Below are 25,354 nucleotides of genomic sequence, written 5' to 3'. Positions count from 1 at the left end.
GCCCAATCCTATTTTATTTTACTATTTATTATTCAAAAAGTGAACCTGAGCGCGCCTATAATCATTGTCATTGATCAACAAACATGTCTCTCACCAACAAAAGTATTAAAGAGACAGTGTTGAAATGCAAGTGTGAATGAAATAATTCACATTAAATAGAGATGAGTATAGTGACCAATATGTAAGTAACAAAGACCTAAGACTCATAAATTTGATGTTTAAAAATTTTGGATTAAATTGTGATGTCAATCACTTATTCATGATTCATTGTTGAAATTCTTCCTAATGTTAACCCCTAGTATTCTCGACATGTAGTATTATTAATTACTTAAAATAATTAACACAAAGTTGTTCTTAAAATTTGAATCTGCATGTTATAAAAGCATAAAAATAGAAAATTATCACTAATAAATTTTAAAATTAATTATAAGATGAATTTAAATAATTTTTTCAGAAACATTTATAAGATAAAGAAATATAAGAAAAAATAATTTTTTTATAAAATAAAATTAGTTTATGCACAAATCAAAGAAAAAAATTAATAAAAAAGAACTTTTATAAATTAGTTGATATATAAAATAATTTTAATAGAGTTGCATATTGTGATTGGGTGCTTCTCAACAAAGAGTTATTTACAAAACATAATTTTCACATGGTTAATCAAGTTGTTTGGGACTAGAGTACTATCCTTGTTTATTTATAGACTATAAACATGTTTGAATATAAGCTTTAAAAAGATTAATAACTTTCCTGTCTAAAAAATAATTTATTTTCAGTAAATAAATTTTTAAAAACATGTATACTTTATATGCAAATGGACTCTATATTTTAAGATAAACACCGACTTTGATAACGTTGTCAAAGATTAATCGGATTGAATATTTTGTACCTATATCATTTACTTAAAAAAATAGTGTAAATAGCAATGGAGCGCTTTTGTTTGCATTAAACAGGCAGCAACGTTGTTTGAAAAATAGGAGTTAGTTTGCACTTTGCAGTTTGTCTGTATCCCCCACTCCACATGAAAATGTTTCCACGTAACGTAAGTACCCGTTGTCGAGAACCAAACAATAATAGGTATGGTACGTTGGAGGAGCAGCAACATCTTTTAAAAAGGGCTAGGGAGTGGTCCCATTTTCAAACCAAAATCATCCATCACTTATACTCACTCCAGTAAAATAATTCCAATGGAATGTAGGAATCTTCTATACCATGTGTTTCGATCATATGCTCTCCAAGTTTAATATTTGCTTAAATACTTCTAAAATTTTACAGTTTAGGTGTTTATAAGTTTTTTTACCTTAAATCAATGTGCTAACATAGTCCTACTCCCCATATATATATATATATATATATAACCATAAAGTGAACATCTTTATTTAATCAAACAAATAAAATAAAGTATAGAATTCATATTATATATTGTTTTTATAATTTTCTTGATCAAATTATTAATTATATCTTTTTCTTTCTTTCTATTTTATTTTTATACATAAATTATTATTGTTATACAAAATTAAATTAAGTTAGACTATCATGCATGTCTCTCACATGTTTTTATAAGAGATTTTTAGTAATTCTTAAATGTACGAAAAATAAAATCTTTCATTTTGATAAATTATAGGAATTAAAAATACAATTAAATTTTCAAATTATATGTATCATATATATATATACTATGTTCTTATTAATATTAAATATTAGTAAACTAACTAAATAATTATCAAAATTAGATTTCTTGATGAAAAATATTTTTTAAAAAATTGTATAATTTTAAAAATACTATTTTGTTTCCCTTAATACCTTTCATACCTTAAGTATGACCCAAAATTTTCATCAATAATTAACTATAATTTTTTACAAACGTTGATCAATAAAATAAATAAATAATTAAAACAATAAAATAATAATATTTCTTAATTAGTTTATGAATATAAATATTTGTGGATTTTTTTTCACGTAATTAATTTAGACTTGTTTATTTTTCTCTATAATTATTTATCTTTTTAAGATAATATACACTTATATAGAAATTATTAATTACATAAACTACTATATTAAAACCACTTAGGCAAAATTCTTTTTAAGAAGAGTTAGACCGTAATTGCACAACTAATTAAGTCTTTAGGTAAAATATCAATATACAGAAAAATAATAAAGAAAAATATTTTAATACGAATGAAAACATACTTTCAATTTATAAAATGTTTATATTCCATACAAACACAATAAATTAAATTAATTAAATTCGACTAGTTCTTGAATCAACTAATTAGTAATATCAGGAGCTCTGATGCAGTTGTGTTACATACGGTTCAATTTCATCTCGCAAGTAGGAAAAAAAATGCTACATGTAAAATTCAACACAGAATGCCAAACACGGATATTTTCAAACGTGTCAACTATTTTCTTTTGGTGAATACATGATCTTTATATCATTAAAATAGGTCTGGGTATTACTACGATATCGATAAACTTAAACTTACCACATACTATTAATGAGTTGTTTTGGTCAAATTAAGATACTCAATCACTCACATGAGACGAAGTGAAAAAATCAAAGAACGGTAGGTTTTCAGGATGAGCATCTTCATTAATATGATCAGCAGAAGATGTATCAATGGCACCTTCACAAAATGAAGCAAGGGATGGCACTTGACTAGATTTTTCTTCCAAAATGCTGGTTGGATGAAGAGGAAAGAGAGTTAAGGCCTTGTGGTTACTGGTCCTACTGTTGTAATCTTGTTGCAATAGTTCATTTCTCTGTGAGCCATCACACATTCTTTGCAACCCAAACGTCACAATGCTTGAGCTAACTCCACTTGCAAGAACCTTTGGTGGTTGTTGAGAATAAAAGCCGGTTCCACTCTGTTGCAAACAATATGGGCCGCAAACCACTGAACACAACAAAATAAACTATATTTGATTCCAAACTCTTGATATAATTAATTGTAAAAGACAAATAAACTGAAGAGACATTGAACTTTAGGTGATTTTTAAGTTGGTTTTAAAACATAGATGTCAAACTCACATACACACAGATGCACACAAAAGTACTGAAAAGTGATAAATTTAAATATACCTCATATTATTATTATGTCTTGCTATATAAATATATAGTCACAGAAAATATAAGTAACTATTATAATTACCTTTCAAAAGTAAACAAACAAACTAACTTGAATTATATTTAACAATATATACATTTATTATAAGAGGAACTTTGTATAGTCTAAATGTTATATTAACAAAACTAGAATCTCATACATCATCTCAGTAACTAGTACATTTTGCATGAAGATGGGAATTTGACTATATATGGTTATGCAAGCATATTAACTATACGATTTATGTGTATTTAAAGACTTCAGAGAAGGAAGATTAATATTGAACCATTTACAAATTGAACCCATCTAGATCACCAAATTCAAATATTATACTAGCTGTTGGATCCCACTAATGATCACATGAACAGCCACGTGATCAACCATAATGAAGATAATGCATGTATAAATTCATTTCAATCAAATAGGCAATAAAAAATTATGCTATATAAATATGTATTACGACAAAAAAAAATATGAAATAATAGAGTTGTTGAAGAAACCATTTTGACAAATGGGTTGGGAGGCATGAAGAAAGTGATTGGAAGATCCAACATTTTGTTGCTTCAATTTTAGTTTCTGTCTTTGGCGCGCTTTGTGATTCTGAAACCAATAGAACACATTCTTTCCCTCAATGTGACCATAAGCACTGAGCCTAGTTACAATATGTTGTATTTGGCTAGCATTAGGAGTCCTTATTCCTTGTTTGTACAGATTCTCCAACGTGCTTATTTGCTCTTTTGTAGGGCTCCATCGCGAAACTGAATGGCCTCTCCTTCTCATCTCCACCTCTGCAGCTTCACTCTCCATCTTTCACTTCTGAATTTGTTTGCAGTCTCAAGTAAAGTAGTTTTTGAGAAAAAGAAAATATACTACAGTACTATATAGCAATGCAACTATTGCTTATTAATTGTGACTCTAACTAATTAGAGTGAGTGTAGCAAAGGAAATGGTTGGGAGAGGGAAAGAGAGAGCAATAAGTAATTACGTGCGAATTATATAGTTTTTGGTGCAGAACATTCATAAAAACATAGTGAGTGACGGCTGAGAGAGATGTAGGTTTCATTGTGTTCTCTATTTCCTAAGTGATAATGCTTATTACTTACCTTGGAAACCACAGAGAGTGGTAGAAAGGTGGGTTACACCAATGAAAGAAAGGAAAGACATTGGTTAAGGCGTAGACTTATAGTTGAACTTCGAGAATTGAAGTGAGAGATGATTAAAGTTGAAAGGTTTAGTTAGCAATTACAGTGTTTAGATAGTAATAGTTAAAATTCCGTTCAGCATAAAAGTACATATTCTATTGCAAAAAAAAAATTGTAAATATAATTACTATTTTCAATCTTAATTGAGTTCAGTTAAATTCAACTTATTCTCAAAGAGTTGTTGGGTGGTAATGTGCTAATCACACAAGTTATGAACTGAGAAGAGTTGTTGGGTGGTAATGTGCTAATCATATTCACAGTGGCATGTTTAAAATAAGAAGGGGATCATATACACTTTTAAAATGTCTTTAAATAATTTTCTGTTTTTGATATTTTTTGTTTATTGAAATTTGGTAGAAATAATTATAATCTTCATCATAAAAAAATCTAATACTTTTATTTATAAGAATAAAAGTTATGTGTCACATTTTTATAAATGATTGATTAAAAAAATAGAATATAACTTTATTTATAAAAATTAATCTTGCGTATGCACTTGTATATGTGTGATTAAAATTTATAAAAAAAAATTATGTATTAAAATTGAATATTGCTATATTTAGAAAGGTGTGAGATTAAAATTAAAATAAAAAATACATTTTTTATAAACTAAAATCAAGTTTTATTGTATTAAGAAAGATTAATTTGTGTATCATAGTTTTATATAGCTTTAGCATTTAAATTTAATTCTTAAATTGACATATTCTAATTATAATTGTATAAAATAATATGTAAGATATATAAATTCATTTTATTTTATTATCTTTGAATTGTTTTCAATTAAAAAAATCTTGGTAAATATTGACATATATCTATACAATTAATATGGTCCTGTCCTATTAATATTCCTAATATAAATCCTAATAAGCTATGCTATAGCCATCAAAAATTCGGAAGGTGGGGGCTGACATGTTTGTTTGAAATGCAACCTTATATAAGCCCATTATATGTTTCGGGTTTAAGGCACAAAATATGGCGTTTCTAATTGGTGAGCCTAATTCATTTCTTGGGCTGTAGTTCATTGGACATAAATTCATGGGCAGACTCAAAGAATATATTTGGGTAGCTTTTTTTTAACATAAAATATATTTAGGTAATTAGAAAGATGTATATTTATGGCTAAATTATATATATATATATATATATATATATATATATATATATATATATATATATATATATATATATAGTTTTAAAATAAGTAATGAACACACTAAATATTTATTATAATAAATAAATTATATTTTATATTATAAGATAAAATTATTTTTAATTATTAAAATTTAATTTATATATAAATATAAAAAAAATTAAAATTAAAATAAATAAATAAAGTTAAAGAAGTTTTTTAAAAAAATTAGTCAAAATTATTTAGAAAAACATTAAAATTTAATTTAAATAAATATGATACATAAAAATAAAACTATAAAAAAAATAGAAAGACTCTAATTAAAAAAAAATCTTAAAAAAAATCTCAAGATAAAAACTAATGTTTAATAAGTAGTGGTTGATTTTGGATAATTATGTTATTGGTATGATATATCCATCGATTTTGCTAATAATTATTCTCGGTCAGAGAACTTAGTTAGCTGCCTTAGTGCCTTTAATGGAATTTTCTCTTCCAATTGCATTTTTTTATACAAAAAACTCAAACTAGGAGTGTAAGTGAATTGAGTTGGACAAGGTTCGGATCAATGTGTTATCCAACCCAATCATAACTCAATGAGTTGGGTTTGGACGATTTCTGTATTTTTTTTAATGAAAAATCAGCTTAATCCAATTTGATCACAAACATGTCAGATTAGGTTGGATCAATTGGGTCGACATTATTAAATTTTTTTATAAAAAAATTAAATATTTTATAATAAACGTAAATCATTTAATATTTTGTTGTAAATACAATGTTATCAACAATAAACATATAATGATTCAAACTAAACTTCAAAATAAATTTATTGATTTGTTACATTGTAATAAACTCAAAAAACTAGCATTAATACAAAATAAATTTTAAAATAAAAGTGTTATATTGTTAAAGAATTAATCACCAATACACTGCTAGTATAAAGTTTTTTTACACTAACAACCAATCAAATCTTTTAAATTATTTTATTTTATTTTTATTTAATTAAATAAGCAACTGACATGGTACTATAAAAAGATCTGATTAGTTGCTAGTGTAAAAAAACTTTATACTGATAGTGTACATGTGATTAACTCATTATTAAATGCTATCAATTAAAAAACACAATACTCATTAATGAGAGTGATAACAAATATTGTTATTAACAAGTGATCACATTAAGGATGTAAAAAAAATCGTATCCATATTGCTATGATATTAAATGGCTATTCACAAATAATAGGTACGATTATTTTATATACTCGCATGTGAACGAAACAGATACATATCATAATATTTGTATTCACAATTACCTGCAAATATTCAAGTACATAATTATATATTAAAATTTTAAAACTTTTTGGGAATAAAGTACTTTAACAATTAAATTTAGTTTTAAATAGAAGAATATTGATTAATAAAATTATGTATAATATTTTAATATTTTAAAATTTGAATTTTAAATTAATATTTTAATAAATATTAAAATAAATACAAATCATTATTAAAATGTTTTTGAAAATTATTATATATTTTTTTAAATATCTACATGTACTTGCAACTATTAAAAAGATATATGGATTCTCGCTTAGTAGATACCTACATGGATATAGAAATGAATATGAGAAGATATTTATTTGGTGAGACAGGTAACGAGGGGTTACTATCCATATTTGTCATGTCCCGTTAACATCCCCATATCACACTAACTTATTACTATTATTATTGTTATTATTATTGTTATTGTTATTATTATTATTATTATATTATATATATATAATCAGGTTGAGTTGGGTTACATGTCAAAACACCACCAATCTTGTTATCTAATTGATATAGTATCAAGTTTTGATTGGATTGGAATGACTTTGACTTGAGCAATTAAAAAATATGATTTGATATCATTGGATTAGTTCGGATTGTCAAGTTATCCATATATACTTATATCCCTAACTCAAACTCAATATCTTGTTTAAGGCCCAAAGAGAGTAAGTTTAATATCACATAAACTAATGACTTGTTAGTATATAATTTTTATATACTTAAATGTTATATTTGTTAATTTTGATGAATAGTTAAAGTGACCGTTATACTTAGTTATTATATTTGTTTATTAAATTATATTTTATATTTTATTAAATATCATAAAACTGGCTAGAAAGATAATAATCAATGTTATATTTATTAAATATAGTATATTTTAAATTTATTAAATATAATAAATATGTATATTAAATTTAAGACATTTCAAATAAATAAATTGCAATTTAAACAATAAATGCATTAATTTTTCATAAAATTAATAAAAAATAATAATTACACAATAAATATTTTTCTTGGTATAGTAGAGAGAAAATAAGAAAGTGATAAATTTTTGAAGAATTGTATTGTATCTTTTATAGGCTAAATTGTATTTTTAATCATTTATTTTATTTTTAAAAAATTTGTTCTTTATTTTTTAAAATGATTATTTTAGTTATTTATCTTTCATATTTTAGTCAACTTGTTTTTTTAGATACAATTTTGATTATTCTCTAAAAATACTTTCATTGGATTAACTTACTTAAAAACTATTGATGTTAAAACTTTTTAATTTAATAGTTTGAAGGTTGAAATTCAATGTGGAATATTAGTTATTGAATAAAGTAAGTTTATCAAAATTTATTTTTTAAATAAGTGGATCTCCATCTCTCCTCATATATATCTTGTAACTTTTTTTAAATTGTTGTATTTTTACCAATAATTATATGTTGTAATATTCTGAGGCGAAGTGTTTAAAAATTTTGAGAGTTGAGGAATTCTTGATGAGTCTTAGGATGTTTTAGAGTTTTTTTTTTTTTGTAGAAATCTAGTTTGACCCTAAAAGGAAAATTAATAATGATAGAATTGATATACCATGATTTTGTTTTATAAATTTAATAAAATAACTAGTATAATTACTTATATTAATGTGTGTAATTTGATTAAAAATATTTTATAATAAAGACAATAAAGATCATATGCGAAAAAGATATTTGTAAATAAATTTTATAATATTTGCAAAATTAAGAATAATATATTATACTAGTATTTTAATATGTGTATTTCATAAGTTAAATATTGATTATATATAACTAATACTTATAATAAATTACATATAAATAAATAATAAATTTGAATATATAAATTATATTTAAACTAATACAAGTAAATATTTTAAATATATAAATTATATTTTAGATATATAATAAATAAATATATTAATTTAATTATTAATAATTTATTTTAAAATATTAAAATGTATTTCACATGTAAATGTGATAAATAAAAAAATTGAATTTAATAGAAAGTTAAAGAAAATCTCTCAAAATGCTTCTATTGAATAATGGCTCCTAAAATTATTCTCCTACATATTAGTTATTTAGATTTAATATATATGAATTGATTAAAAGTTAAAATAATATTATTTAATTATTGTTAATTCTTTTACAGTAATATAATTAAATATTTAATTAATATGATTTTTAATACTTCAAAATCAATTATCAATAATTAACATATTTATTTATACTGGTTTTATATAGTTTATATATTTAAGTATAATATTCATTTATATATAAGTTATTGTATATTTTAATTATATATAATAAATATGCATGTGTATTTAATAAATTATTATATATATACATAAATATTATGTTTGAATATATAACTTTTATTTAAAATTTATACAAATAGGCATTTTTAAATTAAATTCTATATTATGATAATATTTTAAAAAAATTATAATGAGAGAATTTTAGAAATTCTTTTAATTTCATGTCTAATTAAATTTTTATTTATTATAATTATTATCCATTGATTGAATTTAAATATTTTTTAAAACAAATTAACTCTCTCTCTCTCACATAATATATATATATATATATATATATATATATATAGAGAGAGAGAGAGAGAGAGAGAGAGAGGAGAGTTATAATAAGAATTTTTATTAAGTATTACACCATAATGGTGTGTTTGGATGAGGAATTTTACAAATTTAAGAAATTTAAAATTCTTTGTATTTGAATTACTTTGATTTCAATTTTTATCATTCTTAAAATATTTTATTTGGATAAGTCAATTTAAATTTCTCAAATTTTAAATTATTGGGTTGGATATGGTAATTTGATTCCACCATGATAAAATTGATTTTAAAAATATATTTATATGTTGATATTTTTAAATTAAATTTAAAAAAAATAAATAATAGCTAATTTTAAATATTTAATAATTTAAAAAATTAATATTAGGTAATATTTAATAATTTAAAAATATTATTGAATATTCAATAATTAAAAGAATGAAGAGATAAGAGATAAAATAAAATATATAAGTGAAATAAGAAAAACAAATATGAAGAATTTTAAATTCTTACTTTTTGAAAGAATTTGAAATTCTACTATTTTAAGGAATTTCACAAATACTTGAATTTCAAATTCCTTATAAATTCTCTATCCAAACAAGGTATTTCACCTCAAAGAATTTTAAAATTTTCAAATAAATGAATTACTTCATTTAAATTCCTCATCCAAACACACTAAAATAAAATTGACGTAATAATATATATATATATATATATATATTTCAAAATATACTAAAATATAAACATTTTAATTATTTTCAAGTTGTTGTTCAATTTTAACAAAAATTTGATATAAACATATAAAGTGATATGAACTTTTAATCTAATGGTTAGATTTACAAAATTCATATTTAATATAAATTTATTGAGCGGTGTAATACTTAGTAAAAGTTATACCGATATTATTATAACTCTCTCTCTCTCACACACACACACGTGTATATATATATATATATATATATATATATATATATATATATATATATAAAATTTATTTTGAATTTTAGTTTGTATCATTATATGTTTATCGTTGATAACATTACATTTGCAATAAGATATTTATGGTGTGTTTGGATGAATAATTTTAAAAATTCAAGGAATTTTAAATTCTTGGTATTTGAATTACTTTGATTTCAATTTCTATCATTCTTAAAATATTTTGTTTGGATAAGTCAATTCAAATTTCTCAAATTTCAAATTATTGGGTTGGATATGGTAATTTGATTCCACCATGGTAAAAATTAATTTTAAAAATATATTTATATGTTGATATTTTTAAATTAAATTTTATAAAAATAAATATTAGCTAATTTTTAAATATTTAATGATTTTAAAAATTAATATTAGATAATATTTAATAATTTTAAAAATATTTTTGAATATTTAATAATTAAAAACATGAAGAGATAAGATAAAATATATATGTGAAATAAGAAAAATAATATGAGAAATTTCAAATTCTTACTTTTTTGAGAGAATTTGAAATTATACTATTTCAAGAAATTTCACAAATGCTTGAATTTCAAATTCCTTATAAATTCTCTATCCAAACAAGGTATTTCACCTTAAAAAATTTAAAATTCTTAAAATAAATGAATTACTTAAAATAAATGAATTACGTCATTTAAATAAATGATTTACATTTATTATAAAATATTTAATTTTAAAAAATATAATTTTTTATAGATAAATTTATACTATAATTTACATGTAATTCATTCATCAAACAATCTCACAAAAACCTTTGATTTCACATGATTTTTCCCCTTCTATTTTTACTTTTTCTATCTTTTTCTCTTTTAAATCTTTTCTCTTACATTTCTTGCTTCTCTCTCATTTATTTATTTATTTATTTTCTTTGTCTCATATATTTTTTTTCTCTATCTTTATCTCTCGTCTTTCTTACTTTTTTCTCTCTCTCAATTTTCTATCTCTTTTATATATATATTTTTATTCATTTATCTCTTTTTCTTCTCCCTTTTTCTTATCTACCAACTAATGTACAATTTATCGGTATTTTATTTTAAATTATTAAATATTTAAAATGATTTTTGTATCATTTAATATTATCTATTGTTAAATTTTTAAAAATTTAAACATTTAACTATTTATTTTTAATAAAGTTTAATATTAAAATATAAAATTTTGAAACACTTGTAGGTCATAGACATGACCCTCAAAATGAAATTGAAGTTTTCAAAATTTAAGCCATGCATCATTAAAAATATGATTGAGAAAATATTTAGTATTTTAAAATCATGTTTCACAATTTTTAAGCCAAGATTCCTATTTTTATTAAAGACACAAGCTGGACTTGTATTAACATGCAATACTACATAAGTTTCCTTGGAAAGAATGTTAGTTTGATGAATTTTTAATTGAATTAGTGCATGAATTTTCATCTTTAATATTATTAATTAATGAAAACCATAATTTTAAACATATTATTTAGACTCAAATGCATGAAAGAGAATATTTAATTATAATAAATAAATATAAAATTAATTTTTTTAAAAAACTTTCTTATCTAATTAAAAAAATACATTTATACAATAAAACGTTTCTATTTAATAGATAAGAGTTGAATAAAAAAATACCTAAATTTGTGAAAGTTGTCTAATTTATGTATGGTAAAGTGTACGAAAATAAAAAAAAGAATAAAAAATTATAGAAAAAGAAAGAAAAAGGAAAACGGAAGGAAAGAGAGAATAAAAACTGAAACACGCACCCTTCGGAGCTGGACACACCAGGCACGCAGGCAAGACACAATACACATTACATTACACACACAGCTCAGAAGGAAAGAACTCGCATCTGTATCTCTTTTCGAATCATTTTCTCTCTCTCTCTCTCTCTCTCTATACATTTACGTTACATAATCCTTCACACACTATATATACCATATCATACTTCATATACAATTCAACCTCTTTTCTCCTCTCTCTCTTCTTGAGTTCAATTCATGGCATCTCAAGCAAGCCTCCTCCTCCAGAAGCAACTCAAAGGTCTCCTACCCTTCACCCAATTCTCCCCTCCGCTCTTTCTTCATTTCCTTGCGTGCTTTTCCCGCGCTCTTCTGATTCATCTTTCTCTTTCTTGCAGATCTTTGCAAGAACCCTGTCGATGGCTTTTCTGCTGGTTTGGTCGACGAAACCAACATTTTCGAATGGAGCGTTACCATAATTGGACCCCCTGATACTCTTTAGTAAGCTTCTTTACTAGATGCCCTTGTCTTTTTTTTTTTTCTCGCCAATTTCATTTTGCCATTTTCAATTACTGGTGATTTCCTTGCTTCTGTGTTCTGGGGTTTTGGGTTTCTCCCTAAAGATCATTTTTTTAATTATACTCATCGGGGGTTTTGTTGGATTGCTTGGGTTTTGAGATTCTTTTTAATTCTTGCACGGAAGGGGTGTTTTTTTTATCTGCCCTAATCGTGATGAATCCAGTGATTCTTGTGTGAGTCTTTCCGGATGTTTTGTTTAATTTTTTAGATTATGGGTTGATGTTTGGAAGTTTGGTTAAATTTGAAAAGAATATATATAGATTGCGTTTCTTTTTTATTTCGGCTTCTACAAAAGATAAAACTTTCCTGATTTGGGTTGTTCTTGGTTGGTTTCACTTGATTGATTTTCCTAAGATGTAGGCTTTGCTTATGTTTTTGTTGTAAAAGATGACCTAAGTCACTATTTTCCTTTCCTTTTATTGGATAGGCATAGGCTTTATTGTTGATTGTTTTATTTTGTTTGTATGATCTTTTATGGCACTTGAGTTTTTACTGACCACTTGGTTTTCTTGTTTTGACAATTCTTTGATTTCGTGTAGCGATGGGGGATTTTTCAACGCCATTATGAGCTTTCCACCCAACTACCCAAATAGCCCGCCATCAATGAAATTTACCTCTGAAATATGGCATCCCAATGGTTGGTTTTATTCGTTTTCCATCTTGCATTGGTTAAAACACCAAGTTGGATTATGTTGTTCAATTTGCAGTGTATCGTTTTACCATTTCCAATCTTGCTTTGATTAAAACACGAAATTAAATGATGATGTTCAATTTGCAGTTTATCCTGATGGGCGAGTTTGCATATCAATTCTTCATCCTCCTGGTGATGACCCAAATGGTTATGAGCTTGCAAGTGAGCGCTGGACACCTGTTCATACAGTACGTAAAAACACAAAACCATATGTTTAATTATTTAGTTTAATTTTATAATGAGAACTCTGCCTTTTATTATTCAATTGGTGATTATGCTTTGATTTGTTGGCTAAATTAACCTAGTTGTAGAAACATGACAGGTTAGTAATTTACAATATCTCTTTGGCATGCTTTTGTTAAATAATCAAGTTAAAATCTGTAAATACCCACCACCATAAGCAAACCATGTAATAATTGACACATGTTTACTAATTTTCCTCCTGTTGTTTGGCTGTATGCATGATGTGCTTAATCTGAAGGCATTTCCATCAATGTTATTTTGCAATAAGAGATACTTAAGAAATACTAGAAGACTTTAATATTTTCAATCCTTTCACTCCATAAATGGATCTAGACATATAGTATATAGTATATTTTTTAAATGCAATTCACTGCCCTAGTGTTGGAGATTAGTGTAGTTTAAACTTTGTAGCAGTAGCACGTGTGATCTTGTTTGATAAGTGCTCCAAAAATTAAATTGTCTGTGCACACATTTGGTAAGGTATAAGGTATATATATACATGGCAGCAAATAATTGTATAATGAATTTATATACTATGCTTCATATCATGGTGGTTCCTCTGTTTGCTTCATACATACACATAATCTAGAGTAGATCCCCTTGTGATGCTGTCTGCATTGCATTAATAATAGTTCACATGGTCATAATAGGATAGAGCTCTCCACTCCATACATGCATTTTCAATGAGAAGGAAAATATTAGTGTTTGGTTTGAGGGAAATGTAGGAGAGCAAAACCCCTCTTTATCTAATTTTGGCTCCTCTTTGATATTGGGGGAGGGGGGGATTTGGAAGAGAAGTAATTTAAACATTTTTAGTATAATATCTAAAATATCCTTAGTTATATTTTTAAATTCAAAATTCTAAATGTTCAAAGATAAATTAGTTTTTAAAATCTTTTTCCTTCCCTTGTGAACCAAACAACAAAAGAGCTACCTCTTTTCTCCTCCATTCCTTTTGCCTCCCCTTCCTTCCCCTCTTCTTCCTCTTTTGAACCAAACAAACCCTTGGTCTACTGCTAGGCATTAAAAGTCCAACTTTCTGATGGCTAACACTCTTCCCGGTCTCTGAATAAACATAGAAGACTGAAAGGCTCATGAGTAGTAGTTGTTGCAGTTTTTTCGACTTTCAAGTCTGTGATGGCTCATAGAAAAGCCGTAAGGGAAAAATTTTAAGGTTGTTGTAGAAGCTTTCCAGTATCATTTATGAAATTGAAATAACTAATGAGCTTGTAAAGGTGAACAATATTTAATCATAAAGCTAATTTGGAGTATTAAAAATTTTAAGATTAGATTTTATTAATATTTTTGCTGGTTGTTATTGCAAAATGATATGCTACTTCTTGTCCACCCCTAGTGGTTTGACATACTACTTGCAAAGCTTTTAAAACCTGCTTATGAATAATTATTTTCTATGCTATCTTGCAGGTAGAGAGTATAGTCCTAAGTATCATATCAATGCTTTCCAGTCCTAATGATGAATCCCCTGCTAATGTTGAAGCTGCGGTAAGTTTGACCATTTTCTGATTTGATTTTATTTCTGCAATCTTTCCTGAACTCCTATCTTATGGTACTTATTTGCATTCTACAGAAGAAAAATGTAAATTGATATTTTTCACGAGAAGCATGCAAAAGTATCAGTAACTAACTGTGAAGGGAGTACTTTTGTTGATGCTGTTATCATAGTCTTAAAAACTTGGTGTAACAATAAAACAAACTTGGGTCCTGTGGGATTGATTTGATCCTTTATTTTTTTTTAATTATTTCAGTAGTTATTTTCTTAGATTAGGTATTGGATATTAGTGAAATTCTGAATTATTTAGGTACTTGAGCACAGATAGCTAGTTGGTGTGAAGAGTGAAATGTGGAATTGCAAATAATACAAACTTTAACTTGTAGAATACTTCTACTAATGATTAGATAACAAAGTGAGACAAATTCTATTTTTAGCCTGTAAGAAGTTCACAAGTGATTAAATATGGTAAAAGCATAATATTAATAAATGGTTTGTTTAGGAAATGTGTTATGAGGGAAGTAGGCATTGCTCAAATTGCTCTGATTTAAGCAATACCCTGAACTTTTATATCAGAGTTATGAAGCACAAACAAAGGGCATGAAAATGTTTCTTTTAGTAGTATTTCAGCAAGCTTGGCAATGGGGCTAGTAGGGGTAGGTTTTTTGCTCTACCGAATCCTGTCCCATCCTAAAAGATAACATTTATGTACCCCTTAAGTTTTAGGGTGAACCTGCACTGCTGCACCAGTCCCACAAGAAAATATTGAAACCTGCAGCGTATGTCCCCACCATCACTATCTCATATTTATGAATACATATTTCTGTCAGAAGATTTTAAATAAATATACCAAATAATGAATTACGATCTTATAATTAATTCATCATTTCATAAAATCTATAATACATATGTTCAAGATAAGTGTCATACTAGGAAAAGATTAACAATAAAATTTTAGTACCTGGATGAGCTTCTTTGGGAATGATTTTATTCATCTTCGACATACTTTTCCTATTAAAAAAGTATATCTCATTTGTTTGATGAGTACTTTAAGTAGATAATTTAAAATGATTCTAGAAATACACATTGCTGCTCCCTATTAAATTTACTGATTAAAGTGCCACGTCTGGGGCTATGAATTGCTTCGATCTTTACATTTTAGTAGATCTTTATATTGTTTTGTAAGTTTTTCTTAGACCGTGTTGTGGTCTTGTTTTTCAGAAGGAGTGGAGGGAGAGCAGAGATGAATTCAAGAAGAAGGTTAGCCGTTGTGTGCGGAAATCACAAGAAATGTTGTGATCTACAGCTCCTGCTTTTGTGAACGAAAGGATATACAACTCTGTATGGATTGATTCACCTGTTACTGAGTAGACAAGTGGTCATTTGTCTTGGAAAAACCAACTGTATTCTAAGTGCTTGGCCAGAGTGTTTGGTGACTAGTTATTGGAAATTTAGTTTGTTCATTTGCATGACCTTATTGTTAAAATCTTTGATTAGGTGCAAAGTTTTGCCTTTTGCTGAATATTTTGATTGTGGATGGATGGATGTTGCATTCTGAATTTTGTCATTGCCTGTGTTAAATATAGGCTTCTTTACCTGTATATTGCTGTTTTGCCTAGCGTTGGTTACGTATATGGTTTGAGAGACCAAAGAGGTTGGTCCTTCGCTTGAGGCATCACATCACTTGTCTTCTGTTGCCTCGGGTAACTGCATGCATCGACATCCTCAGTGCATACGCAATCGCAATGTTATAAAAGGAATACCTTTTGAGAACTGTTTATGTTTTCCATTTTTATATTAACTATTTTATCCCTTATTATTTTCTATGATTCTTTTAAACCACTTTTTCCTATATCAGTATTTCTTACTATTTTCATTTCATTTTATTTTGAAACTACTTATGAACAACGGTTCATAAAAATAATCATTTTTAAAGTGCTGGGTGCCTTTGTCCTGTAACTATCTAATAACTCTTTTCTATTTTTTCCCCTATGTTTAACCTCCCTTCATCCTTATGTGAAGTGTATACTAATACAACGTTTTTGTATGGAATGACTAAATGAAATATGCATATTTTTATTGCATTTACTAAATCGTAAATATTTTGTTGCGGTCACCAATTGATTTTGGTATCAAAATGATGAGTTTTTACTAAATAAAACTATAATTTCAAAAGGGCAAGGAACATCAACTTCGTGTTTACACCTGATTGAAGTAGACGTTGAGCTTATCTATTTCGCTTGATGCAAATTATGGATTATGCCAGGCTGCAGTTACATATGATCACTGGCATGTTGGTTGGTTGTACCGACGTCAAAAAATCAACCCTCTCACTTTCAGAATTTTCAATTCCTCTAAACTCATCATTGGTCGGTGATCTTGTCAACGTTTATATTAATTAGATTAAGTTTATATTAGTTTATGTAAATAAAAATTTATTGATGAATATGTGTATTGAATTCTGTTTTTAAATTTCTACCGCTTGTTTGCTGTTTACAAACTTATAATCAAGAGCCTTGTAGGCCTTTATGCTCCCGAGGTGGTTTCCTCCTTTTGAGACAACAACTCGTATTGATGTGGAGAAAGCATAGCTAGTTGCTATATTGCATGGGCTTCAAATATGTCGGGATAATAATCTAATGGACATTCAATGTCAAACTGATGGTTTCAACATTGCTAATATCCTCCAATCTAGAGTTTGCCTGAGATACCATCCTTATGCGACTTTGGTTTTTCACTGAATAAAAAAGATATCCTATATATGTTTTTTTTTTTGTTTTAAATTATATTGATTAAAAAACATTAACTTATTATATAAAAGATAATTTATGTTGATCATTTTTATTTTAAAAAAGTGACTCGTGAGCCAGCTTGTTTTGGTCAAGGGCTTGTAAAATTTCAGTCCCACACAAAATTAGCCCGCCCTGCTTTCCTCAAATTTTTGTTGGTCTTTGATAGACTAACTTGAATGGACTGCGTTGTCTCAAATTAACAATAAATATTTACTGCCTTATTAATCATTAAATGATCAGTAATTACTAATTCTTATATGTAGTTTGCACATTGATTATTTTGACAATCAAAATAAATAAATTGTATTTTTATGAATATTATGTAGTATTTTAAAGTTGATAATTAAGAATTAATTTTCATTGACAGGATGTGTTTTCGCTGATCAAGTGTTATTTAACAATAGACAAACAAAAAGCAAATCTGAGAGTACCAAATTGATCTTATATCTTAGAACAAACTTTACAACACAAATAAACATATTATTAAACACAAATAAATTGTGTTTAATAATATATATTTACAACTCAAAAAAAATATTTATAAATATTTATGTGTATTTATAAATACACATAAATATTAAAAATTTGCAATTATTTAAAAGTATAACTATATTAAAAATTATTTTATTTACAAGTTTAGTTTATTGATAATAAAAATATTGTAAAAACTTTTATGATGAACTTCTAGCGCAATTGTAAACAAAAAAAAAAAAAAAAAACGGTAGCTGCTGAGTCTGAGGCCCAATACCCATGTCATCCCCCTGAAATGACAACTGAACAGCGGAAATGCGTAAACTAACGAAAACAAAAGAAAGAAAAAACTGTTGAGTAATGAATGCGCCGGTTCATTGACTTTCGGCGACGAAGGAAGATTCATCCATTGGCGATGCGCTGAACTTGCAAACTGTTGTAATTCTATTCCAGGTCCACTTGTGCAACTAATTTCATACTTCAATTTACTCCAATCACTTTGTTCCCAATTTTAATCTCAACATCGTTGCATAACTGTAGCCTTTTAAGTTTTAACAGCTCAATGTTTTAGCTAAGGTTCTCCGCTTCCTGCGTCATAGTTTAAGTTCTAAAGATGCTTCGTATAATCGTATCTGTGTCATGATCGTTTTAGAGTGTTTGTGTTTGTGTTTGTGTTTGTGTTTGTGTTTTTTTTTTTTTTTTTTGCATAATTTTTACAATTAACCACTATCAATGCACTGTGGTTAAATAAGACCGTGTATTGACTTTTTTTTTTTTCGCTTAAACTTTCTCTTGTGCTCTTCAATGTCATGTTTAGTGATGAGGATAGTATAATTGGATGCTTTACTTTACTCTTCAACAACGTATGGATATAAATAATCATGTTTAATTGACGATGGTACTCTACTGTGGTTGGTTTATGATATAAATAAATAATAATGTATTAACTTTTTGGAAGATGGTGTTGCACTCTGACAAAATTCAACATTTCTGCTTCATATACACCTGTCGTTGGCATGCGTTTGGATTTGCTTAAATTTTAGGAAGCAGTTGGTTTTTTTTTACTTTTTTTTTTATTTTTTTTTATTTAAGAAAACCTCTCTTCTCAAGGTTTTTATTATAGGCTACTTTAAACACATAAGTTAATCTAAACACCAACTGTTGTCGTGTTTTAATATTGCTGTTTTAAGATTTTCTCTCCTTGTTTGCCTGTGGTTACTTTGTTGTTATCTAGTTACTTCCACATCCGTGACGTGTGCTTTAAATATAATGTATTTAGATTTATATTAGATTGATCTGTGAAACATGTAGACTCCAGTTTGAAAACATTTTCATTTAATATTGGTTCTTCTATTTGAAAAGATACTTTGGTTGTACCAGAGAAACTTGACTGCCATCGGTTTACATGGGAGTCATGGTGGATAATTCTGATTTGAGCAAGATCCATAAACCAAGCAGTGTCGTGACTGAGAATAAAGCTTACAAATATCTGCTAATTGCATCTCATCCTAAGAGTTCTGTACAGAGAAACTATGGACATTTCATTTCGCTGATTCATGGCCGCTTTGGAAGTTGTTCTGTGGGTCGCATCATATTTTTTTTACTTAAAGTTGCTGCTTTAGAGATCATAAGGAGGTTCTCCAAGACCAGATGCCCATGTGTATGGCGAGGTCTTCAGGCTCTACAGATCCTATGTTATCCGCCTTTTAAATGGATTCAGGGGTGGGCACCCTTCAAGGGTTTGGTTGAAAACATGCAGGTTTGTTATATAAATTTGTGAACTTTTTCATCAAAGATATATTTGAATGACATTTTAATGAGGAGAGCATAATATAATTAACATTTATAGTATATCATTTTCAATTACAGTCAGTTATTTTCATATTGATTTTGATTCAATATATCAAATTTGCTCCCCTATATCTCAGGATGTATATACCAAACTGACCTGAAAAATGAGTTATTTGGGAGCATCTGTGAAGTTTTATAAATTGGCTCGTGTTCTTACCGAAAAAGAAAAACAAATTAGCCTATCTCATGTATTTTTGCGTATCAAGGAGATATAACATAGAGCTATGTTAATCACAATACATAGGGCTATGTTAATCACAATCTCTTACACCATGCTTTACACTTTTCTTTCATGGGAAGAATGGAGAGAGTGAAAAGGGAAAGGTCAATATCTCTCTCTTTCTTTGCCCCATCTACTGAAGAAGTGAAGGATGATATTGAAGATTTTGATGTGTGAATAGTATTGATGAATACTATATGGTACTACGCTTGCCCCCTTTTACCATTTTGGTTGAGGATCAAATTGATTGAAGACTTCTCTCATTGCTGTTTGTGCCAAATCCTTAATGTTTTCTAAATGTACCAAGTTTAGCTATATTCATGAGAGCAGATGGCTAATAAATCTCTATGCTTTCAGGTTCTATCAAGACCTTTGCTAGCCCTTTCAATTGCAACATTGTTTTCTGATCAATCAAAATGTAGTGATGGAAAGTCAGATTGTAGTACTGATTCACAAGATGCAGTAGCATACTCAGAATTATCTCCTTTACAGGTTGATTTGAATACAAGGTATATGAACACTGATACTTTATGCTAATGTTTATTGTGTGCTTATTTATTTCCTACTCTCTAATTCATAAATACAGGTTCCTTTATGAGCTTTAATAGCAACATAAAATTACTTTTTCCAAACTCAGGAAAGTAGAAAATGTAAACTACATTGATGCAGTTTGCTGGATTTTAGAGTCTGGTGATTTCTTTGTAGAAAATGTAAACCCTGTTCAATGCACTGTAAATCCGGTGATTTCTTTTGTATTCTGTAAAAATATCAACCTTTAGTTAAAAATTGGGATTTTTTTCTTCATAACTAGGGTTACCATTTGCTAGAGGTCTCGTGTTTCTCCGCAAGTAATGTAGGATATTGATATTTGTTGGGCCAAGAATGTGAACAACCAAGATCAAATCAACCTTGATGTTTTGATATATCATGTATGTGATACATATGAATCCCAAAATTTAGTGTATTGATGGCTGAATCTTCTGGTGAATAAAGTGCTACTGGTTTCTCCTTCTCGGGATTAATCATAGGGTTTTACAATCTCTTAAATTTGTAGCTCTACTTTCAAGCTTCTTACATTTTCCTTACATTATGCAGCCAGTGTTTGACAGATCCTAAAATTTTAGAATCTGAGAAGTGGTTGATTCATCTGAATCAAGAGCTTGAAAATCAAGGGCTTAGTTTACCAGAAAGGTATTTTACGGTTCCCTTGCATTCACGATATAGAATTCTAAACATGATATGATACTCCCAAATTGTGCCATTCCAAAAGAATATCATAATGCGGCATCCCCAAACTTTCTGTTTCAAGCTAGGCTACTGGATATTCGTGCAGTTAAGTCATACCACTTTTTTATATTGATGGTGTAGCCACTATTTTCTGTTAGCAAAAGTAAGAAACACAAAACATTAATGATTTATTGACAATTGCATTTTGTCTCTTATCATGAAGTTGAATTTGCTAGGATATTTTTGGGTGAAATTTGAATTTATCACATCACCTACTTCTCAATTTTGAACTCATGTAACAGTATAGTATTTGACTACTGGATAACCCAACTATATATAATTGATTAGTATCTTTATACCAATTGTTTCTTGAAAAAATCCTAAACTATGTTAATAATATTTCATGAAAATGATTATATGAATAACACTCCTGGCTGGTCCCTTCCAATTCACTACTTTTTTGTTTTAATTTTCTTACTTGTGTTTAAACATTCTTATTTGTTAGTTTGTATGAAAAACTTTTTGAACACTAAACAACTTATCTTTATATTGTGCATGGAGTCAGGTACTAAAATCAGGGCAGGGAATTGCCTTTTCAGTTAGCAATAGCATATTTCATGGTTTCTCCTGTTGCAACAGACCATAATTTAGTAGTTATTTATGCAGAATCAATGATGACGAGCTTCGCAGATTTTATGCAGCTTCTAATGAGGAATTTTCTTGCTTCCTTACCTCAATCAAGAAGACCATACGATGGCGAGAGACATACAGAATTCTTTCAGAAGAAGAGCTGAAAATATGGTCAAAAATGGTGTTCTGGCACGGGTCTGATGTGAGGCACAGACCTTGCCTAATTGTAAGGCTTGGGTTAGCCTGCAATATGTTGACATCTGAAGATAGACCTCGATTTGCTCAGGCAGTCAGTAAGTTATTCTTTTGTGAATGGAGTATTTCTTGTCATTTTCCCCATATATTTGCTTATTACCAAAATAAAAAAGTTACAAATTTTTCTTTATTTTGTGAGTCAAGACAAATACTTATTTTCCCTTCCTTTCATTTCTCACTCCCTCTCTCTTCAGAACATCAGCCAGTTTTGTTTTCTTGACGTATTACTTTTTGTTCTATAGTTTTATGACATTTGATTTGAAGATGTTATTTCAGTATCACAGGTAGAATATGGAGTCTTGCACCTGGTTGATTCGAACAACCCTCAAATTACAGTGTTTGTGGATTGTGAAGGGTTGTCACCAGTGAGAATTCCCACGCAAATAATGAGGTCTTGTTCTTCCCTTCTGCAAGACCACTTTCCTAATCGTCTTGGTTCTCTGTTTGTCATACGACTGCCAGCCTTTGTTCATGTTATTGCCCAGACTTTTATTCGGGTTAGTTCTCCTTTTAGCTTATTCAGCCTAAAATAACTAAAACTAGCAAGGAAGGTGCATCGAGTTGGTGATCATGAAACATGTAGGGGTATCAAACAAATTGTCTGGTATATTGCAATTTAATTTAACAGTGGAACACGCCAAACTAGATATTAATAGCCAAAGTAGTAGGGGTCTCTTTAGGTACTTCTCCAAAAATAGTTTTAGGAGAGAAAAATAGGAAAAATAAAATAAGTTTTTATATAAGTTAAAATTGGTTTATACTTAATTTGTAAAAGTTTTTTTCCTATTAATTTTTTCAATATCTTACTTTTAACTTATGCATAAGTTAGTTTTATCTTATAATTTTTTTTTTCCTTTCCTATTTTTTCTCCTAAAAAGACTTCTGAAAAAGTTTATCTAAATAGGCTCTAGATCTATAACATAAAATGCGCTTTGCTAAACAAACTAATTTGTGTATCTGAGTCAGGATTTGAAGCCTGCTACCAAAAACAAGTTAAAAATAGAAGGGGAGAGGTATCAGAAAGCTCTTTCTGATCATCTGCCAAAACTGCCTTCATATCTTGGAGGCTGCTGCACTTGCATGAAATGCTCTAACATTGACAAATGGGATATGCTGCAACCTTATGCATCTGGGACTAGTAGGAGAGACGGGGTGGAGGATACCAGTGACAGTGACAATGAGGATTCTCCATCATTGCCTCCTTCTAATGAATTAGAAGGCTGCTTATACGGAAATTATGACCAGTTGTTGAGAACTGCAATCGTAGGTTTTCTCATAATTTGGGTTTTTATAGCTCTTGGTGCTGTAGTACTTGATCCCAGTAATTTTTATTAATTAGCCCTCATAATATAAAGACATGCCAAATTAGTTTGTATCTTGTCTTGGTAAGTAAATCTTTTTAAGGGGCGGCTTAATCCAATTCCAAACAGTAACGGCATACTGTTTATGATTCTTAAGATGAAAAATATCTAGTTATGGCTAGCACTACAATTTATCTTTTTAGTTTTATACATTTTCTTTTAACAAATAGAATCACGTTAGATATTCTAACTAACTACCGAAAATCTTGTTAAATGTTATTTATATTTAGGCTTATAGAAGTGGTTTATGGCATTTGTAATTTTATTTTGCTTATTTTAGTTAGCTTTGTGGACGAACTTATCAACATAAGGTTTTTTATTTGTATTTTTTTTTATGTTCATTATAGTAAGTTGTAGTCAAATTTATAAATGACTTCTTATTTGATAAGTAATTAATTAAGTTATTAATTTCTACGCGCGCTAAATCTTTCTGATGAACTAAATGGAGATGAGCTATTGTGGAGTGACATAAATGATATAAGATTCGATCGTAGTTTGTGTTTTCTATGACGCAAGTTTGATACTTCCTACGATCATAAAATTTTAATTTTGTAGGCTTATCTACTTAAGTAGATCGTTTGGTGTCAAAGGTGATATCCCTTTGATGGGCTTTTGTTGCCCTCAATTTAGCAAATAAAGTTATGGGTTAAATTGTATATTATTGAAATTCGATTAGTTATTAAGAGGACAATAATTTTGGTCTAAGAATTTTTAACATGTTATTTGATTTTTTGCTTGGTGGTTATGGAGCTTCTATTGATTCCAGTTTGATTAGTAAAATCCTAGGCTAATGCGAACATTATTGAATTTTGGTTAATTACTAAGTGGACAATAATGTTTGATTTAAAGATTTTTAACATGTTATTGGCTTCGTGTTTGGTAATCATGGGATTATAATCTTTTATCTACCATTTTAATGATTAAAAAAAATGGAGATGTTATACATTAATAATATTTATAAAATCAGCATACAAACTTGGTGTAAAAAAATAAAAATAAAAAACTCTGCACATGAACTTCGATAGTTGTTGTAATTATTATTTATACTTTTTATTAATAAAGGTGATTGCTCATTTGATATACATATTTTTTGAATAATTTTGTTCCTAAAATTACCTCTCTAAGTTACTCTTGATATTTTCACTATTATTTAAAAAATAACCCTTATATCTACAATTATCTAGAGGTGTCTAATGGGTCAAACTGACCTAATCTAACTGACCTATACAGATCAAATGTTATTTTTTGCTAAGTTGGTTTGACTTTTTTTTTTTTGCTGTCATTTTTTGGTTAAATTTAGTACATGTCAGGCCATTGGGACAAATTGGTCTAATTAAAAAAATATATTAAAAAATTAAATTTATTTTTTTACGATGAAAAAAAATTTATGACATGATTAATTGATATTATATATTTTCATGAAATACCTAGTCATTTTTGTGTAGTTATGAATACTCTATCACTACAAGTTAATTACAAAAGTTATGTTGATTTCATTTGTC

The 25,354-nt window shown here is 27.6% G+C and overlaps 3 protein-coding genes across 6 annotated transcripts; 2 read left to right on the top strand and 1 right to left on the bottom strand.

Annotated features, from left to right (window-relative positions):
* Nucleotides 1-2,526: 2,526 nt before the first annotated feature.
* Nucleotides 2,527-3,914, bottom strand: LOC109805672 (WUSCHEL-related homeobox 2). Its single transcript, XM_083064902.1, has 2 exons — nucleotides 3,608-3,914; nucleotides 2,527-2,897 (listed from the first exon to the last, which is right to left on the bottom strand). Exons 1-2 carry the CDS (start codon nucleotides 3,912-3,914, stop codon nucleotides 2,527-2,529), a joined length of 678 nt encoding a protein of 225 aa, XP_082921028.1.
* Nucleotides 3,915-12,048: 8,134 nt separating this feature from the next.
* Nucleotides 12,049-16,646, top strand: LOC109805733 (ubiquitin-conjugating enzyme E2 7). 2 transcript variants are annotated; one of them, XM_083066046.1, is made up of 6 exons: nucleotides 12,049-12,323; nucleotides 12,421-12,523; nucleotides 13,141-13,238; nucleotides 13,380-13,480; nucleotides 14,961-15,038; nucleotides 15,124-16,247. In XM_083066046.1, the coding sequence occupies exons 1-6, from the start codon at nucleotides 12,281-12,283 to the stop codon at nucleotides 15,139-15,141; spliced, it is 441 nt and encodes a 146-aa protein (XP_082922172.1). In that variant the 5' UTR covers nucleotides 12,049-12,280; the 3' UTR covers nucleotides 15,142-16,247. The 2 variants fall into 2 exon arrangements, with proteins under 2 accessions (XP_082922172.1, XP_020223503.1); XM_020367914.3 differs by lacking the exon at nucleotides 15,124-16,247 and adding an exon at nucleotides 16,267-16,646 and having other exon boundaries at nucleotides 12,053-12,323.
* A 146-nt stretch (nucleotides 16,647-16,792) lies between these two features.
* On the top strand, nucleotides 16,793-23,973 carry LOC109806668 (uncharacterized). Of its 3 annotated transcripts, none has more exons than XM_020369140.3 (7): nucleotides 16,793-18,761; nucleotides 19,689-20,067; nucleotides 20,737-20,888; nucleotides 21,475-21,570; nucleotides 22,273-22,529; nucleotides 22,768-22,988; nucleotides 23,458-23,973. In XM_020369140.3, exons 2-7 carry the CDS (start codon nucleotides 19,714-19,716, stop codon nucleotides 23,824-23,826), a joined length of 1,449 nt encoding a protein of 482 aa, XP_020224729.1. In that variant the 5' UTR covers nucleotides 16,793-18,761; nucleotides 19,689-19,713; the 3' UTR covers nucleotides 23,827-23,973. The 3 variants fall into 3 exon arrangements, with proteins under 3 accessions (XP_020224729.1, XP_020224730.1, XP_082922171.1); XM_020369141.3 differs by having other exon boundaries at nucleotides 19,671-20,067; XM_083066045.1 differs by lacking the exon at nucleotides 16,793-18,761 and adding an exon at nucleotides 18,783-18,884.
* The last annotated feature ends 1,381 nt before the right edge of the window (nucleotides 23,974-25,354 follow it).

Source organism: Cajanus cajan, chromosome 10 (genome assembly GCF_000230855.2).
Source record: "Cajanus cajan strain Asha chromosome 10, NIPB_CcT2T_4, whole genome shotgun sequence".
NCBI classification, from domain to species: domain Eukaryota; kingdom Viridiplantae; phylum Streptophyta; class Magnoliopsida; order Fabales; family Fabaceae; genus Cajanus; species Cajanus cajan.
This window is presented reverse-complemented; position numbering and strand designations above follow the sequence as displayed.